This window comes from Lutjanus erythropterus, chromosome 10 (genome assembly GCF_056507025.1).
Source record: "Lutjanus erythropterus isolate fLutEry1 chromosome 10, fLutEry1.hap2, whole genome shotgun sequence".
Lineage (NCBI taxonomy): Eukaryota > Metazoa > Chordata > Actinopteri > Lutjaniformes > Lutjanidae > Lutjanus > Lutjanus erythropterus.
In genome coordinates, this window is record NC_139326.1 from 5,842,901 (window position 1) to 5,859,914 (window position 17,014).

General features: G+C 40.9%; 1 protein-coding gene across 1 annotated transcript in view; it reads left to right on the forward strand.

Moving 5' to 3' along the window:
• grk5l (G protein-coupled receptor kinase 5 like) overlaps positions 1-10,904 on the forward strand; it is a 37,904-nt gene extending 27,000 nt beyond the window's left edge. Inside the window, exons 4-16 of the mRNA XM_084728023.1 lie at positions 1,978-2,055; positions 2,479-2,576; positions 2,767-2,859; positions 4,046-4,109; positions 5,330-5,470; positions 5,695-5,885; positions 7,494-7,531; positions 7,694-7,783; positions 7,879-8,087; positions 8,176-8,313; positions 8,934-9,071; positions 9,489-9,620; positions 9,714-10,904. Of these exons, the coding sequence (XP_084584149.1) occupies positions 1,978-2,055; positions 2,479-2,576; positions 2,767-2,859; positions 4,046-4,109; positions 5,330-5,470; positions 5,695-5,885; positions 7,494-7,531; positions 7,694-7,783; positions 7,879-8,087; positions 8,176-8,313; positions 8,934-9,071; positions 9,489-9,620; positions 9,714-9,797 (1,494 nt within the window). The 3' untranslated portion in view covers positions 9,798-10,904. The remainder of the gene's footprint in view (positions 1-1,977; positions 2,056-2,478; positions 2,577-2,766; positions 2,860-4,045; positions 4,110-5,329; positions 5,471-5,694; positions 5,886-7,493; positions 7,532-7,693; positions 7,784-7,878; positions 8,088-8,175; positions 8,314-8,933; positions 9,072-9,488; positions 9,621-9,713) is intronic.
• Positions 10,905-17,014: the final 6,110 nt, after the last annotated feature.

Genomic DNA, 17,014 nt, shown 5'->3' on the forward strand with positions numbered 1-17,014 from the left:
AATGGGGTTCAGTATCATACTTTCCAAACAGAACAAAACTTAAAACGATTAAAAAAAAAAAAAAAAAAAAAGGTGTTCAACTCAGGAAAGTTAGTGAGGCGGAAATTTTGTGTGTGTGTCTATAAAAATCTGAGGAGTGTGTGAGCCATGAGAAAGTGTGAACACAACTGGTTTTGGAAGAAGAGTGTGTGTGTTTCGGTGTGTGTGCAACAGAGGAAGGAATGTGCTCGGGGGTTCCAGTGGTTCCTCTTACATCATGAGAAGGTGTGTGTGCGTGTACAATTTTCTATCCATGTGTGTGTGTTGGATCCCCTCTGCTTCCAAAAGGCTAAAGGGGCGTCTTCTTTTCCCTTTGGCTGACCCCCCACCGGCAAAGGGTGGGATTCAGACAGCTCATTTACTCTCTGTGTGAATGTGTGTGTAATTTCTCTGGAGCCTCTGATAACAAAGCCTCAGTTAATCAACACTTGGCAGCGATCACAATTCCCTCTTTCTCTTCCAGCCTTTCCTCTTATATATTTACATTTGTATACATATTTATTTTTTATTTCTTTTGCTTTGTTCTGAAGTGTCAGTGACGTTGTGGGTTTTTTTTAAAGCCCGTTTTTCCTTAAGCTCCAGGCTTACGTGTGTGTGTACTGTACATATATATATATATATATGTATATATATATATATATGAGTGTGTGTGTCTGTGTGTGTGTGTGTGTGTGTGTTTTCTAGTGGAAATCTGGTGACGCTGGTGTGACACACTGTGACACTCCAGGACCTCAAGGAATCCCACCGTGTTTACTGTGTGGTTGCCAGGCAACACAGGACCATGTTGGAAAAAAGCCACTGATAGAAAGGAGTAGGGCCAGCGTGCAGCGCGAGCGCCATGTTGCTTGTCCTCCTCTTTGAGAAGTTAAAAGTGCTGGCGATGAAATGCGTCAGAGCGCTTTTCATGTCGGCCCGCGAGATGTCCAATATGTCCGGCGAGTAACGGTCCAAACCTGCTTGTGTGTGTCACGGCCGCTTCGTATGTTCAGACACAGAGAGCCAAGAGCAGCATATGTTTGTGTGAGAGTGACAGCGACACACAGAGACGCAGAGAGAGTGAGAAACAGCAGCTATTCCATCACACAAGTCAAACTACAAATGAGGACTTTCTTTCTCATTAAAGGCTGAGAGAGAATTTGACAGAAGTGTTGGTTTTTTTCACAGTTGGAAAGCAGACAGAGAGAGATGGGGGGGTAAAGTTCAGGATCCGGTTTTTAGTCCCCCTGGTTTAAGACCGGATCCTAAATCTTCAACAGTATCATTTGAGAGGATACACTTTTAAATAACACGTCCTTCATCTGAGCAGTCTTCTTTTGGTTGGATGATTATAAAACACTTGAGTTGAGTTTAGGATTTTTCTTTTCCATTCCTTTCCTTCTTTTACCCAAATCAAAGTTCTGAGACAGAGGACCTTTAAAGCAGTTGTTCTCAGAGACTCGGCTGTGACTCACAGGTGGATCGCCAAATATACATAAGCTAAAGACTAAATTTAAGATTTTTAACTGCAGCACACCTTTCATAAAGCGTTTAAAATATGTATATTGTTTTACTGAGCGAATGTGGATTCAGATTATTTTGAAAAAAAGTCAGTCAAATTATATTATTGGCTGAACAGCGAAGTGGAAGCTTCCATTTGAAAAACCTGGAAAAGAGTCGCCTGTTAAAGACCTAAAAAAACAGAGGATAAACACTAGCCAGGGTGATAATTAACAACCTGGCAACCCAAAAGTTGTCTTCCATCTGATCTATAAAGCATTATTAATTATTATTTATTAACCATTAATGATGCCATTACTTACAACTTATAAAATCTTCATTAAAGGTGATTTATTGTTATGCTACATGTAGGTCTTGACACACATGAGTTGAAGTAAAATCAGTGCTTTTATTTCATCTGCTCTGTTGTTAATGATGTGATGATGTTATTGTGTTGTTTAGGAAGACTATGAGGTGACACCTGATGAAAAGAGAAAAAGCCGAGGGGACAAGATCATCAAGACTTTTCTCTCCAAACAAGTAAGTGTCATCCGATACATTTAGTAAAACCTGAATCTCTTTTTTCTTTCTTCTTTTTAACTCAAATGTTATGAATGTGACTTCAGTAATCCTTTTACCCTGTGATTGATGTTTAAAACCTGTGGGGAAAAAATCTAAGCAGACAATAATGTTGAGTTACAGCTGAGCGAAAGCCTCCCCTAACACTCACAGGGGTACTTTAAAGAGTGTAGTAATTCAATGTACACATTAAATGCACAAAAACAACAATGTAGTGTTTGCACAGCGTTTATGTGCATACTTTAATGCACTGTCACTGTGGTGCGCTCTTAGATAAGTTATGCATCTTTCTCCTCAGTCTGATGCAGTGTGTGTAATAAAAAGTAATGTATTTGTGTATGTGTGCACATATGTCACTGTGTGTGTTTACACGTGTTGATGTAGTCACCACAGCGTGTCGACATAGCAGAGGTTTTTGCAGACCAGTGCAGAGAGAACCTCGAGCTCAGTCCATGTAAGGAGATCTTCAGCAACTGCCGCAAGTGAGTCTCCTCTCCGTCTTCATCACCTCTCACCTGACTGCTGCACTCTCACCTGTTTTTTGTTTTTTTTTCACCTCATGTTATATATGGAATAAGCAGCTCTGATAGTGCCCATTGAACTCAAGCCTGCATCATATTCTGAGCTGTAACTGTGCTGACTGTTGCTGCTGTGGTATGTGTGTCGGATCAGGGCCGTCCACGAGTACCTGAGTGGAGCTCCGTTCGCAGACTACCAGAACAGCATGTACTTTGACCGCTTCCTGCAGTGGAAGGTGCTGGAGAGGTACGAAAATATGTTCATAGAAGTTGTTTCCAATAAGTCGTAGTTTGTTTCTGTTATATAACCCCATTTCCAAAAAACTTGTGATGTTGTATAAAACATAAATAAAAACAGAATGCAATAATTTGCAAATACTTTTCAACTTGTATTCAATTGAATACAGTACAAATACAAGATATTAAATGTTCAAACTGCTCCACTTTGTTGTTTTTTGTGAATAACGTCATGTTCTCCAGGCTAAAGAGGGAAAAAAAGACTGTCCAAATTGTTATTAGTGCAAAGTTCGAATGTCAGCACCTGTGATGGTATGGGGGTGTGTTAGTGCCCATGGCATCATGGGTAACTGTCACATCTGTGAAGGCCCCATTCCTGCTGAAAGGCAGGTTTTGGAGCAACATTTGCTGCCATCCAGACAATGTCTTTTTCAAAGATGTCCCTGATTATCTCAGTGAGACAATGCAGAGACACATTTTGCACGTGTTACAACAGTGTGGCTTCTTAGCACTGACTGTTGTCTTTGTACTGTTTCAACTGAATACAGGTCAGAGGGTCATGTCACAATGCCTCAACTTTTTTGGAAATGGGGTTGTATGATAATTCATCATATCTTAAAGGATGACCTTATATTTTGCATGTAAAATCTCAATCACCAAATAAATACTAACTAAAGCTGTCAAATAAATGCAGTGGGGTAAAAAGTACAGTACTTTCCTCTGAAATGTAGTAAAGTAGAAATATAAAGTAGCATAAAATGAAAATAGTGAAGTACAAGAGCAACGAAGTGCACTTAGTTACTTTCAGGCTCTGATTTAAACATGTAATATTTCTGTCAGATCTGATTTCCAACATTAGACCAGTTTGAAGAACAAAACAGTTGGCAGGTGAAAAAAACTTGAGTAGGATAGAATCAGTCTTCACTTCAGAGACGCTTCAGAGGAGCCTGATGAGTCCAGACAGGAAAATATTTTATGCAGAGTGCATATCAAAGGCAGTTAGAAGTAAACAGCAGGCTTTCAGAGCAGCCCTGATTGTATCCGTGTCTGGAAAGTGAAATTGCGTTCGGGAGGCCCCACCCTCTGCACAGGAAACAGACTCAGGATGGTATTGAGTTCTGCAGATAATATCTCCATCCTAATCAATACTATATGAGCGTCTATTAATGGATTCTGCTGTGTCTGTGTTCTGTCAGGCAACCAATCACGAAAGACACGTTCAGACAGTACCGAGTGCTGGGAAAGGGGGGATTCGGAGAGGTAAGACATACAGTTTGACATGATACTGATGAATGTTGATGCTGCTGATTATGATGATGCTTAAACTAACAGTAATGTGACGGTCCAAGAAATAATTAGAGTTTCCGCAACATGTTTTTTCCTGAGGGATCAGAACAGGTTGGGTTTTCTTTTTTTTATCTGCAATAAGGTCACTAAATCACTTGGGATTCTGAGAAAAATAAGGGTTTTTTAACAGTAAACATGATTCTTAACATTACATTATAATTTATCCATATTTAGCCTTCCTTAATATTGTATTGGAAAGTAATTTTCCAACTTATTTGTACAAAATATTGCTGCTATAGAAGTGTTTTTTAGATTGGGAACTATTTCTGAAGCTGTTATACCAAGTGCACCTCCCTTTTTTTTAATTATCAGTTGTTGGCTATTTTTTACATCATCATCGTCTTCATTTTTACTGCTCTGCTCAGGATCATGTGTGTGTTCAGTTTGTCTCACAGAAAGTGCTTTTTCAGTTGTGCAGAAGTTTCATTTTTTCTGTTTTAACAACATGGAAATCTCATCTAACAATGGAAAAACTTTGTAGTATAAATCACCTAAAGTTGGGGCGGAGCAGCCGGCAGACATCACAGAGAAGACTAGAAAATATTTTCTCTACAAAATAGCTACGACTCCACTAAGCGGTGTCTGTCGTTGCAGAGCAGAGCTCATAGGTTATGCCCCTTCGCAGGCATCTGGGAAGCTGGCCAATCAGAAGAAAGCAGGCTTTTAGGGAGGGGGGCCTTTAAAAGACGGGGGCCAACACGGTCTGTTTCAGACCGAGGGTGAACTGAGGGGCTGATTAAAGTGCCAGTATGAGATAAATACAGATGTTTTTGAACGATGACTCATGCAAAGGATAAGGATCAGAATAAGAATCGCCATCTTCCTTTGTGTAAAACACCTCGCGTCAGTTTTCTATCAAATATCGTGAAGTTATCTCTCCTATAAACTGTTGTTCATATTGTGAAGATGGTAATTACTCCTGTACTTTTTAAAAGTACTGGGGGCTCTGTATTTTTTGTGTTTTAAATTTTGTGTGCCTTTTGGGTGTGGTTTTCATAGAAGTTATTACAGGTTTCTACCACACCCTTGCTTGTACACTTACAATTACATCATGTGTTTTTTTTGTGTGTGCGTGTATTAAACAAATAAACTAAAATAAAAAGTGTTGGATACCATTTTGTTCTTCCTCTCAGGTGTGTGCCTGCCAGGTCAGGGCTACAGGGAAGATGTACGCCTGCAAGAAGCTGGAGAAGAAGAGGATAAAGAAGAGGAAAGGAGAGTCCATGGCTCTCAACGAGAAGCAGATTTTAGAGAAAGTCAACAGTAGATTTGTTGTGAGTAAACATTAAAAAGGAGGGTGTGTGTAGCACAGTATGTGTGATGTTATCTCTTTTGAATACATGTCTGCTCATTTGTGTAACATCTGTGTATTAAAATTTTGTTGAGTTGTGCAGTGGTGGTTGTTTAACAGTGAAGAAAACAGGAAACGGCTCCCATGACTCCACACCACTTCTCAAAATCATCAAACTGTTTGTAACATGTTCTCCTCTTCTTCCAGGTGAGCCTAGCATACGCATACGAGACCAAAGACGCTCTGTGTCTGGTGCTGACCATCATGAACGGTGGAGACCTGAAGTTTCACATCTACAACATGGGCACGCCGGGCTTCGAGAAGGACAGGGTCCAGTTTTACGCTGCTCAAATCTGCTGCGGGCTCGAGCATTTGCACAGGGAATCCATCGTCTACAGGTAACACTGCTGAGATCTCGTTCAGATCAAATTAACACTCATACCAGGAAAGTTCAGTGAGTTTTAAATAGTGTGTGAAAGTTTTACAATAAAAACAAAAGCAAGCCAATGATATCAACTAGGATATACACACTTTGCACACACATCAGCAACGCTAATATTATTAACAATAAGGCCTCTCACACAGCTACACAACCATGCAACAACTCCTCTCTTTCTGTAACTCAACACACACGCACACTTATGTCACTGTCCAACTTTTCACTTAATGCAGAGCAGGTCCGTCACAAGTCAGTCACACAAAACGTAGGCAGCGTCCACCTGCTTCACTGTCCAACCAGCCCGCAGGTCACTTATTCTGCATCAACTTCATGTCCCTGAATCCAACGTTTCTCTTTGACATATTTTCCTCGCTAGACCATATTTTTAACTGAGTGTAGCCATGATGTCGAAGCAGGAAAAAAAAATCCACTGCACGTTAGGTTTTCTAAACTACACAATATTTGGATTGCTAAAACAACAGCGCCACTCATGGAAGAAGCTTGGAAGAAGTGGGAATTTGATGGCAATATAAGAGACAAATTTAATTTTTAAGCGTTCTGCAAATTGAAGTATTTTTTTGGCCGATGTCATGATTATGTCACGTGTTTGCTGGAGGCAAAAGAAAAGAAAACGGGAGCCAAACACAGAGGTCACCTAAAATATTATCTTGCTGTGTTGTTGGCGCCAGAGTTGAAGTAATTATGGATCAAAAAGTTTTATCGCATACCAGCTGCCACTGTCAATCAAAAAACAAATAAATTAATAAATGAACTATGACAAACTATGGTTAAACCATGTTAGACAAAAGCTGGGTGATTTGTGTGTATCCCACAAAAATAATTAAAATGAACTCACAAAATGTCAAGACAAGAAATATTCTCACGCCTATTTTCCTAATTAAACAGGAAAATACAACCAGTAACTTTTACTGACCTGAGATGAGCTTTAATCTCCTTGTTAACTCCGCAAAAAACACTTCATGTAAACTTGACAGACAGAAAGAAAACCATCTTGTGCAGTCTTTCCACTGTTAAAACAATCACCAACTCTGGTTCAGTAGAAATAAATATTATATTCAGCGAGTTAGATGTGAAAATAGTCTGGATCTGCAGGCTGTTTTACTCTCACTCGTACTCCAGTTCAGCATATCAGTCAACAGGACCGTCCTGAGCCAGAGCAGCACCTATCACTCTGCAGACCGTTAAATTAGCAAAATAAAATAAAATAAAATAAAAAATCAACAAGCAATCATAGAAAGTTTGTCCATCAACTGAGGGAGTGTATGCAGGTCAGCCAGTCTGCTCCTTTTTGGTTAATGTGAACTTTTTCAAGTAAAACCTGCAGAGTGAGTGACCCACTTAGATTTTCTGTAGCTATTGTTAAAAAAAACAAGCCAACAAAACTTGTTAGCTAGTGTTAGCTAACGTGTTTAGGGGAATTTTTCTGCCTCAGCCCACAAAACAACCTACAGAAAAAAAAGGGGTCTATAAATGATCAAGTGTGAACTGATACTTTTGTTCTTTGTTGAATGTTGGTTTTTTTTATAACATGCTGTGTTATTTGTAGGGATTTGAAACCGGAGAATATCCTATTAGATGACAATGGTGAGTTCTGAAACTTCATCAGCTCAGATTTCTGGTTATTGCGCTGCACAGCATTTTTATTTTGCTGCTGCTGATATGCAGTTTCAAACGATACAAATGCTACATAATCCACTGAACTTTGAATGAATGAAATGTCTCATGCTCACTGTTTTTTTGCTGCAGGACACATTCGTATTTCTGACCTGGGACTGGCCATCAAAGTGCCTGAAGGAGAGCTCATCAGAGGCAGGGTGGGGACTGTGGGCTACATGGGTAAGAAACCCTGAAATCAACATTTGTGTGAGTGAATTCGCCCGAGTAATCGCCAACTTTTAACTAAAACAACCTGGTTTCTCTTTTCTCTGTAGCTCCGGAGGTGATAAACAATGAAAAGTACGGCATGAGTCCTGACTGGTGGGGGCTGGGCTGCCTCGTTTACGAGATGACCGCCGGACGATCGCCCTTCCGCGCCCGCAAAGAGCGAGTGAAACGGGAGGAGGTGGAGAGGAGGGTGCAGGAGGAAGAGGAGGAGTACAACGACAAGTTTACAGAGGACACCAAGGCCATCTGTAGAATGGTGAGCATTGATGGGAGAAATGTTTGCACAGAGAGATGGATGAACCGATGAATAATGCGATGATTCATCTCTGCTGCTGCTCACCCAGCTGCTGACCAAAGACCCGAAGCAGAGGCTGGGGTGCCTGGCGGACGGAGCAGCGGGCGTCAAGGCCCACTCGTTCTTCAAAAACATCAACTTCAAGAGGCTGGAGGCTGGGATAGTGGAGCCTCCGTTTGTGCCTGATGTGAGTAATTTATACGGCTCTACACAGTGCATGCTTAAAGGGATAGTTCAGATTATTTGAAGTGGGGTTGAGCTGTTGTTATAGTGGCATCACAATTCTCCAAATCCAAGAAACGATTTGACTTTAGATTTAAAACAATTCGATGTTCTTTTTTTTTTTTAGTTATGCCGTTCACTAAATTGACACAATGGCCAGTTTCCTCTGACATCACACTCATGGTGGGAAGCTCAAATGTCGGACTGCTGTGTTCCAGGTCACAACTGAAAGCACAACAGATAAAAGTTTTGAGGGATATTGGGCCATGTTTTAAGTTAAAACAACATATTTGATAATTCATTAGCTGCCAGAAATCAAAGCAGCTCATACAGGGTTAGTGGTATGTTAGAACAAAAAATCACATTTAAATCAATTCCACTGCCAAAACGTCTTCTGAAATTCTCTGTGAAGACGTTTTGTTTTAGTCCTCACACTAACCAAGATACTTCAAAAAGTCCACTACAGGAAGAAAAAACGTGTCTTTTCAAGTGAAATTCCATGATGATAAATTATCTGTTAAGATGAACTTGTCTCCTGTTTTTCCTCTCAACCTCGTCTCCTCCGTGGTCGTTGCCCTCTCCCAGCCCCGGGCAGTGTACTGTAAGGACGTGTTGGACATAGAGCAGTTCTCCACAGTTAAGGGAGTAAATTTGGACCAAACTGACAACGACTTCTACTCCAAATTTGCTACAGGCAGTGTTTCCATCCCGTGGCAGAATGAGGTAAGTGTGTGCACTTAATGTGACATTTTTAAACGCTCGGTGCAGTTTGTATAACTGCTGGAAGAACTTGCTTACGAAAGTTCACTAATTCTTCTCTTCTTCTTTTCTCCACGCTCACACATCTCCTTTCCTTTCCTTTCTTTTCTTCTCACACCTTCTCCTTCCTTTTTTGTCCTCTCATCTCGTATACTCTCTTCTTTCCTTTCCTCTTCTACTCTCATTTCCTCTCATCTCATTTTCTTTCCTATCATTTCCTCTCACATCATCTCCAATCCTTTACTGTCCTCTCCTCTTTCCTTTCCTCCCCTGTCATCTCCTCTCCTCTCCTCTCCTCTCCTCTCCTCTCCTCTCCTCTCCTCTCCTCTCCTCTCCTCTCCTCTCCTCTCCTCTCCTCCTCCTCCTCCTCCTCCTCCTCAGATGATTGAGACTGAGTGTTTCAGAGATTTGAATGTGTTCGGGCCTCATGGGACGAGACCTCCAGATCTGGACTGGAATCAGCCACCAGAGCCGCCCAGACGCAGCCTGCTGGACAGGATCTTCAGGAGACATGTAAGTCAACACACACACACACACACACACACACTGATGAATGCACACAAAACTAACTCACACACATCTCTGTCTCTGTTTCCCTGTTTGCAGCACCCAGAGGTGTCCATCTCCCACAGCCGTGTGCAGTCTTCCAGTGTAAACTCTGTGGACTCCATGTCCAACTCTGCCCCCTAGTGGCACAGTGACAGTGTGGGAGCCACACACACACATACACACACAAAGGGAAGGAGCTCCGAGGGGCTTCCCCGCTGCTGATTGGTCCACAGCCAGGGCCTGAGCAGCAGCCGGAGACAGCCTGTCTAAAAGCGTAAATGGTCATCCCATTAGGGGGGGAGGGGGGGTTGACCAGGCCCTGAGACCCCGGGCATTTGTTAGTGGGATGGTCAAAATGTTGCAGAGACGTTTGAAAATATTGGGACAAACCTTACTTACCCTCAGGATTGTTGGACTTATAGAACAGAGCCACTGACGCTGATGAAAACAGAAAAGGATAGCTAATATTCAGGGGATCCACTGTATAATAAAGACCACCACAGGGAATAGAAGATGGGGTCTTGGTGAATTTTATGTTTTGTTTTTTCCAGAAAAGGAATTTCTTTTTCACTCATTTTCAGTCCTCTTTTACTTTCTGGCCTGTATCTTGTACCCAGATCTCTCCATCGATCTATCCATTTAAACACTTCCGAGTGTCACCATCTGTACAATCTTACATCTTACTCTAAGGCCCCGTTCAGACCTGGTATTGACATGCGTCCTGTGTGATCTGCTCACAAGTGAACAGCTTTGAGTACAGGTGTGAATGCACCCATACTCAGACCGGCAGTGTGTATGCAATGTGTCCTGGGCCACATTAAAAAACAACATCAAGTTCACTGTAATGCAGATTCCATGTTTGGGCCTTTTTACGTACAGCGGATCTTTGTAACGGCTTTATCACCAGACTCCCTTAAAAAATCTAACAACTCTGAGAACTGTTTAGATCGGAGAAACTTTATAAATTTTGTGAAACGCCTTCAAGACGAATTCTTAATTGTTTGGGCCTTCTTGTGAATTTGGCAAAAGTTATTTCTTTCTTCGTGGAAAAAACATTGTATCCCAGCCTGTTAATTATTACTACTGCTGGACCAATGGTTGAAAACAATAAGGCATTTTTCAAATAAATTCGGTATTAAATGCTATACCCTCATTTCCTTGTATAAAACATTGCTGTGATGAGCAGACAGGAGACACTCTGTGGTGCACTGGGATGCACAGTTTTACTTTCTCTTATGCTGACAGTCACTAAAAGTAAGTGCACGTCTTAAATGTAGTTGATAGAGGTATTTAGTGTGATTTTGGACTGAAAAAAGGAGCAAATAGTTCAGTCTTCGTAATGAATGGCCAAATTAATAGTCATGGACATTCAACTGACAAAATAGTCCTAGTTGAACCTCTTCAGTCTTCTTCTGCATTCAGCATTAAATGCAATACATTAAGGAAAGAAACATCCTTGAAAAAAAAATCCTTGCTGGGACACAACTTTTACTTTCTCTGTCATCTGTGATGTGAAAGTATCAGATTTCTACATAATCAGAGAAAGTAAAAGTGTGAGTCTTGATCATAGTTTAGGCACCACGGAGCATCTCTCCCCTGGCTGCTGACAGGGCAGGAAAAACATTAGGTTCATTGCCAGCTTATAGAGGAGTTTGGTGTGGCGTTGGATTAACAAAAAAGGAACAAATAGTACAATCTTTGTACTGAACGTCCAGCGATGTCTTTCTTTGTCATCTGTGATGTGAAAACATCAAATTAATTTCTGCACAGAAGAAGTAAAATTGTGCATCTTGCACATAGTTCTGGTATAAAATCCCAGCGCACCATAGAGCATCTGACTGCTGAAATCATCTATAAAACATGAGGCTCACTGAGCAGGGAAATGAGATCTGATCACAAGTGGTCACATTTGGAGACACATCGTAATACTAGGAGCTGTGACCTTGTGATCAGCTCAGCCACGACACGTTAATACCAGGTGTGAACAGGCCCTAACTTATTCTTTCTCTGTATTTCCACCTCCCATACCTCAGATCACTCCTAAACATTCAGAACACATCACCTCAACAACCTCAACACATAATGTACATTGCCTTGCATACACTCAGGCCAAAGATTACAGTTTAGTTTTGTGATACTGTTGTCATGTTGATTTATTGGTTTTTTGAAGGTTTTCAGCCGTTGTTTAGAACCACAGGAGGATCCAAGCGCGTGATCCCTTTTATACACTTTCTCTAAATATGAGCCTGCAGACATATCATATTGCTTAAAGCACATATACAGTACAAACATACCTACACAGATAGACATACACAGACAGAATTGTGAGAATCGTGTTGTGTTTTCATTGCATGGACAAGTGTAAGTATGGACAGCTGTATCCCTTTCGCTTCTGCATACCTCATTCCATAGTATACCGTACAACACACAGAGACGTCTCCCTTGGTTTACAGTGTCACTTTATATTTGACATTATGTGGAGTTTTGAGAAATGAATTATTAATATGCTGTACAGAAACAGAAATCTTTGGTTTTTTGCTCAATTTTTCCGCACAGTCCCCCCCATGGAGTGGAGAGGAACACATGCACTCAGCCTGACGTACAAGTTGCACAATTTCAAAATACTGTCATGCTGTTTCTTCACCAAATGAAAATGTTTTTACCTCTGATCATTAAAGGGATTGCTCCACCCAAAATCAGTAATACATATTTTTCCTCTTACCTGTAGTGCTGTTTATCCATCCAGATTGTTTTGGTGTGAGTTGCTGGGTTCTGGAGGTATCGGCTGCAGAGATGCCTTCTTTCTAAAATAATGGAACTAGAGGGCACTCGGCTTGTGGTGCTCAAAGCACCAAAAATATGTAAAACTCAACAGCAATATCTCTTTCCAGAAATATGAAATTGTTAATTAACATAATCAACAGACCTTGTTGTGAGCAATTTCATGTAGAACCTATTGTCCTTTTATCTGGGCTCACACCGCATTAGCTAGCTCATGGTGCTAACGTTACAGCTCAGCCGACGAGGACGCCACTAATGTTTACATCCCGTGCTGTCACAAGAACAAGCTTCTCGTCGCTGAGTAGATGCACGCTGCCTCGTGCGCAGTGATATGATTGGTGGGTGTAGTCTGGTAGAAAGTAAATAAATCCTACATGAAACCAGTGGTGAGAAGTAAAAGAAAAAACTTAAAACACTAAAATGCTGTACACAATGAAACTACATCACACTTTAAACTTGTCTGAAACTCAGCTGCAACAGTTGCAAAGCAGATGGTTAAATTAAATGATTAATTATTGTATTGGGTGAGACTTGGATTATTTTTAAATGTTTTGTGTAACTGTCAAGTTGCATGGAAATTATGTTTCATGTAATTTGCAACTTGCAAGTAGTTGCATGAACATTTCAGTGTGGAAAGCCAGAATTAAGTCGAGTTTTCACAAATCTGTACTTTACTGGCTGATTGTAACACAAATATCTGAACTTTTTACTCCTTACATTCTCAAAACAGGCTTGTTACTTTAGTATTAATGCATTTGAGAGGAATTATTGGTTATTTTTATGTTGCATCACTGCCAACGCCTTTCTAACAGCAAGACTGATTTCACTCTAAATGGAGGGGACAATAACACATTTTTTTGGTGTATCCATCAGTGCATATCACACAAGACAGATGTAACAAGACAAAAACACCATGAAAGACATAACAAGATGAAAAAAATGTCCCTCACAGGGCTACTTTTTACTTGTATATTTTGCATACATTTCAGAGGCTGTACTTTTCCACTTTACTTGAGTGAAGAAGCTGAATCAGTGCTTCTACCTTTACCAGTCTGTTTTACACAAGTATCTGTAATTCTGCTTAAATAAAGAATGAGCATGTTTAGCCACCTCTGTATTAAAGTCTCAACAAGGTCTGTGATTATCTTGAGTAACCAGGTCGTGATTCCTGAAAAGCAACAAAAACATTGCTGTTGAATTTTTCAAATGTTTTTTTTTTTTTTTTTTTTTGGCACTTTGAGCACCACAAGCGGAGTGCCATCTAGTTCCATTAATTCAAGTAAAAGGCAGACATCTCCATGGCTGATGTTTCCAAAAACTCTGCAACCAACAGCAGAACAGTTTAGATGGATAAGTGACTCTACAGTTAAGTGGTAAAATATGTATTTCTGATTTTGGGGTGAACTTTGCCTTTAAGGCACATTATTGTGTTGATATTGTCACACGCCGCTTGTTTTCTACAAACTTAAGTGTTCTTGTTCTCCCTATGCCTTTTCCATTTAAAATATATTGCTGCATAGCCATTGTTGTCACATGTACAGGTTTTTTATATTTTGCCCCTTTACACTTCTTCAAAATGCCTCACAAATCTAAAGGGTCTTCCTCTTGTTTCGTTGTTCCAAATGTGATTGAAGACACAGGGTATGAACAGTGAAAGGTTTATCTTATCCGAACTTCGTTTAATTGGTCCAGTTCATTCACGTCCGAGGAGAGCAGAGGAGGAGAGGAATACACCGGAGGATCCACGCAAACACCACACAAAGAAGTGGCCTTCTTGCAGCAGCAGCAGCAGCAGCACAGCCAATTAAAAGGGAGGAAGAGCTCAATGTCTTCTGCTTGTTTTTTAAGAATGTGGTATTTTTCCCTATCTGAGGCAGTGAACGCTGGCCCATGCAGTAATTTTAATTGTCCTTACCAATCTCACACAAGCCTGTTGTTTTTTTTTCTTTTCTCTGTGTACTTGATATGAAAAGAAAAAAAAAAAATCTCTGAATCAGACTGAAGTGCCTCCTTGTTAGCATGATCTCCAAGACAATGCCCCCACACAGACATCAGCACTTTGTTTATTCTCTGACTGTCATGCTCTGTTTGTTTCGCTGGGGAACGCGTCAACACACAAACACACACAGACTCGCAGTTTGTTGGAAGTGAAGGGAAGGGAGCGAGGAGGGTGTCGATGAGGGGATTCTCCTTCTTAATGTGATGTACAGCGAAGTGCTGAGTGCATGTGAAAGCCAAACCCACTGTGTCCTTCAAGTCCCAATAAACTCTGTGCTATAGTTTGAGTACTCCACAGTATGTCTGTCTCTTTATTTCCATGTCCATGTCCTCACAGAACATGTCCTTGTTCGTATTCAAATACATTTAAATGATTCGGGACGTTATTTTCCTACCCTGTCATGCCAGCTAGTCAGGTAGTTAGATGATGCTTCAAAAGTAGGTTAGGTCCCCTCAACATCTCATGACCATCTTCAAAATTTGTTTTTTCTTTTAACAGATAATGGCATGAAAAGCACAGCTGAAAATCCAGAGCTGGGTTACTACAGTTAACCTACCATGAGTTTAGTTTACTTCCCACTATGCCCCTGTATAGCACATTTAAGTAGCTTACGGGAAACAGGAAACCAGAGTTGACTGATGTTTCTAAAAGGAGCGAGACTTATGAAGGGTCAATTGTTTTCATGTGTGATGATGTCAGTCCTCATAGTAGTTATTTCATTTTTGAAACTTGACCTCACTGTATAAAATGATCTATAGTGACCTCATCAAACTTTACAACCACAAATGTTGCAATGCAAGAAGGGAGGCAATCGTTGGATAACCTGACATACGCTCCAGTTCTGATAAAACTGATAGCTGCCAGTAGTCCCTCGTAGGATGCTGATTGGCTGAACTGCTTCAGGCCGAGATCCTGAAGCCTGGCAGGATGGATTCTCGCGTGATCTAGCGAGTCCAGCCGCCAAGCCGAGTCCAAGCAATTGTACCTAATGTGAAAGCATCCTCCAAAAAATGCCTCAGTGTCATCATCGAATCCAATACGCCTCTAAGGCTGGTGAGACCATAATAACAATAATAATAATAATAATAATAACATCAACAGTAATGAGTCACTTCTCTGGACATCAGCAGCTGAAGTACTTACAGAAAAGCAGAGTAACTTCCTTTTGAGACGAGTAACTCTAACCGTCTTCAGGTTGCCAGTTAGAGAACTTCATGTTTGCCCCGGTGGCTCATTAAAACTTAATGCTGCTCTTGTCAAACAAGGAGCCATTAGAAAAAGGCAAATGACCCACTTTGGCTCTTGATTCTTTGTCTTAGAAAAAAAAGAGCTTTACAGTACGGGGAACATGGGTGCCTGGTCTGTCCACTGTGAGTAATGGGTCACATAGTACTAGGCCTGTGTGTTCTCTTATTAAATGAGAGAACTCACCCTGCAGAAGGCCAGAGAGACTGATGGGTAATTCCTGTCATCCAGCCGGAGGGACGCGAGGTTGCAGGTTAAGGTGACTCCAGTCTATCTGTGGGATTTATTAAGCTGTTCCTGTTTTCTCTGTGCACATTCCTGTTCCCTAATCAGATGGCCTGTTACTCTCCTGACAGGTTTCCATTTCTGCGGTCATGTGCATTGTTGACTCTGAGCGCACGCTTGACGTGTGGCCTGCTGAGGCAATATTGCTGTTAGATAGTCTGGATTTTGCTTGGACAGAGCAAGCAAGGTTGTCAAAACAAGTGAGCGGTTTGATAAAACATGTTATTAACAGATCATGGTGTGCCTTTTGACGATGAAGCAAGCCTTCTGGAAAAACTTCCAGAGTGTGATCCAGTCTCACGGACAGAAAAGCCGAATCAGGGTCATGATGTTTGGATGTTGGTATTATGAAATTTGATGTGTTTGGCGAGTCTAACCCCCACGGAAAAACTGACTGTTCTGCTTCTGAACAATACTAAACCTTTACTGAGTGTTTAATCTTTACTTTGACAGGGTAGGTTGACTGAGCATACTGCACGACTGTCTGCTGCAATGTCCTGTTGTTTGTCTGCTGCACATAAGAAAACATAGCAGTTATCCAAATATTTAATACAAAAAATTGAGCTAAAAATAGTGTTTGAGGAGAGACAACCCCAATTCCAAAACAGTCGGGATGTTCTGTGAAACGTAAATAAAAACAAAATATTGTTTTTTGCAAATACTTTTGGACCTATATTCAGTTAAATACAATAGAAAGACGAGGCATTTAATGTTCAAACTGCTACCCTTTGGGACAGAGGCAACAAAAGACTGGCAAAGTCATCGTAATCTCCAGGCTGAGGAGGGAAACCATCCAGACCATCCAGATTGTTACCAGCGCCAACTTCAAGAGCCAGCATCTGTGATGGTATGTTGGTGTGTTAGTCCCCATAAATACCCTGTCTTTGTGCTGTATTCAGTTAAATAGAGCAGCGGTTCCCAAACTTTTTTTTTTTGGCATGCCCCCCCTAAAGTTCTTATCAATTAACAATAATTGGAAGCAACTGATTAAAAAAGGATTGAAAAAATTACAGCCTCAGTTCTTCATAGCATCCAGTCGTGTTTCAGA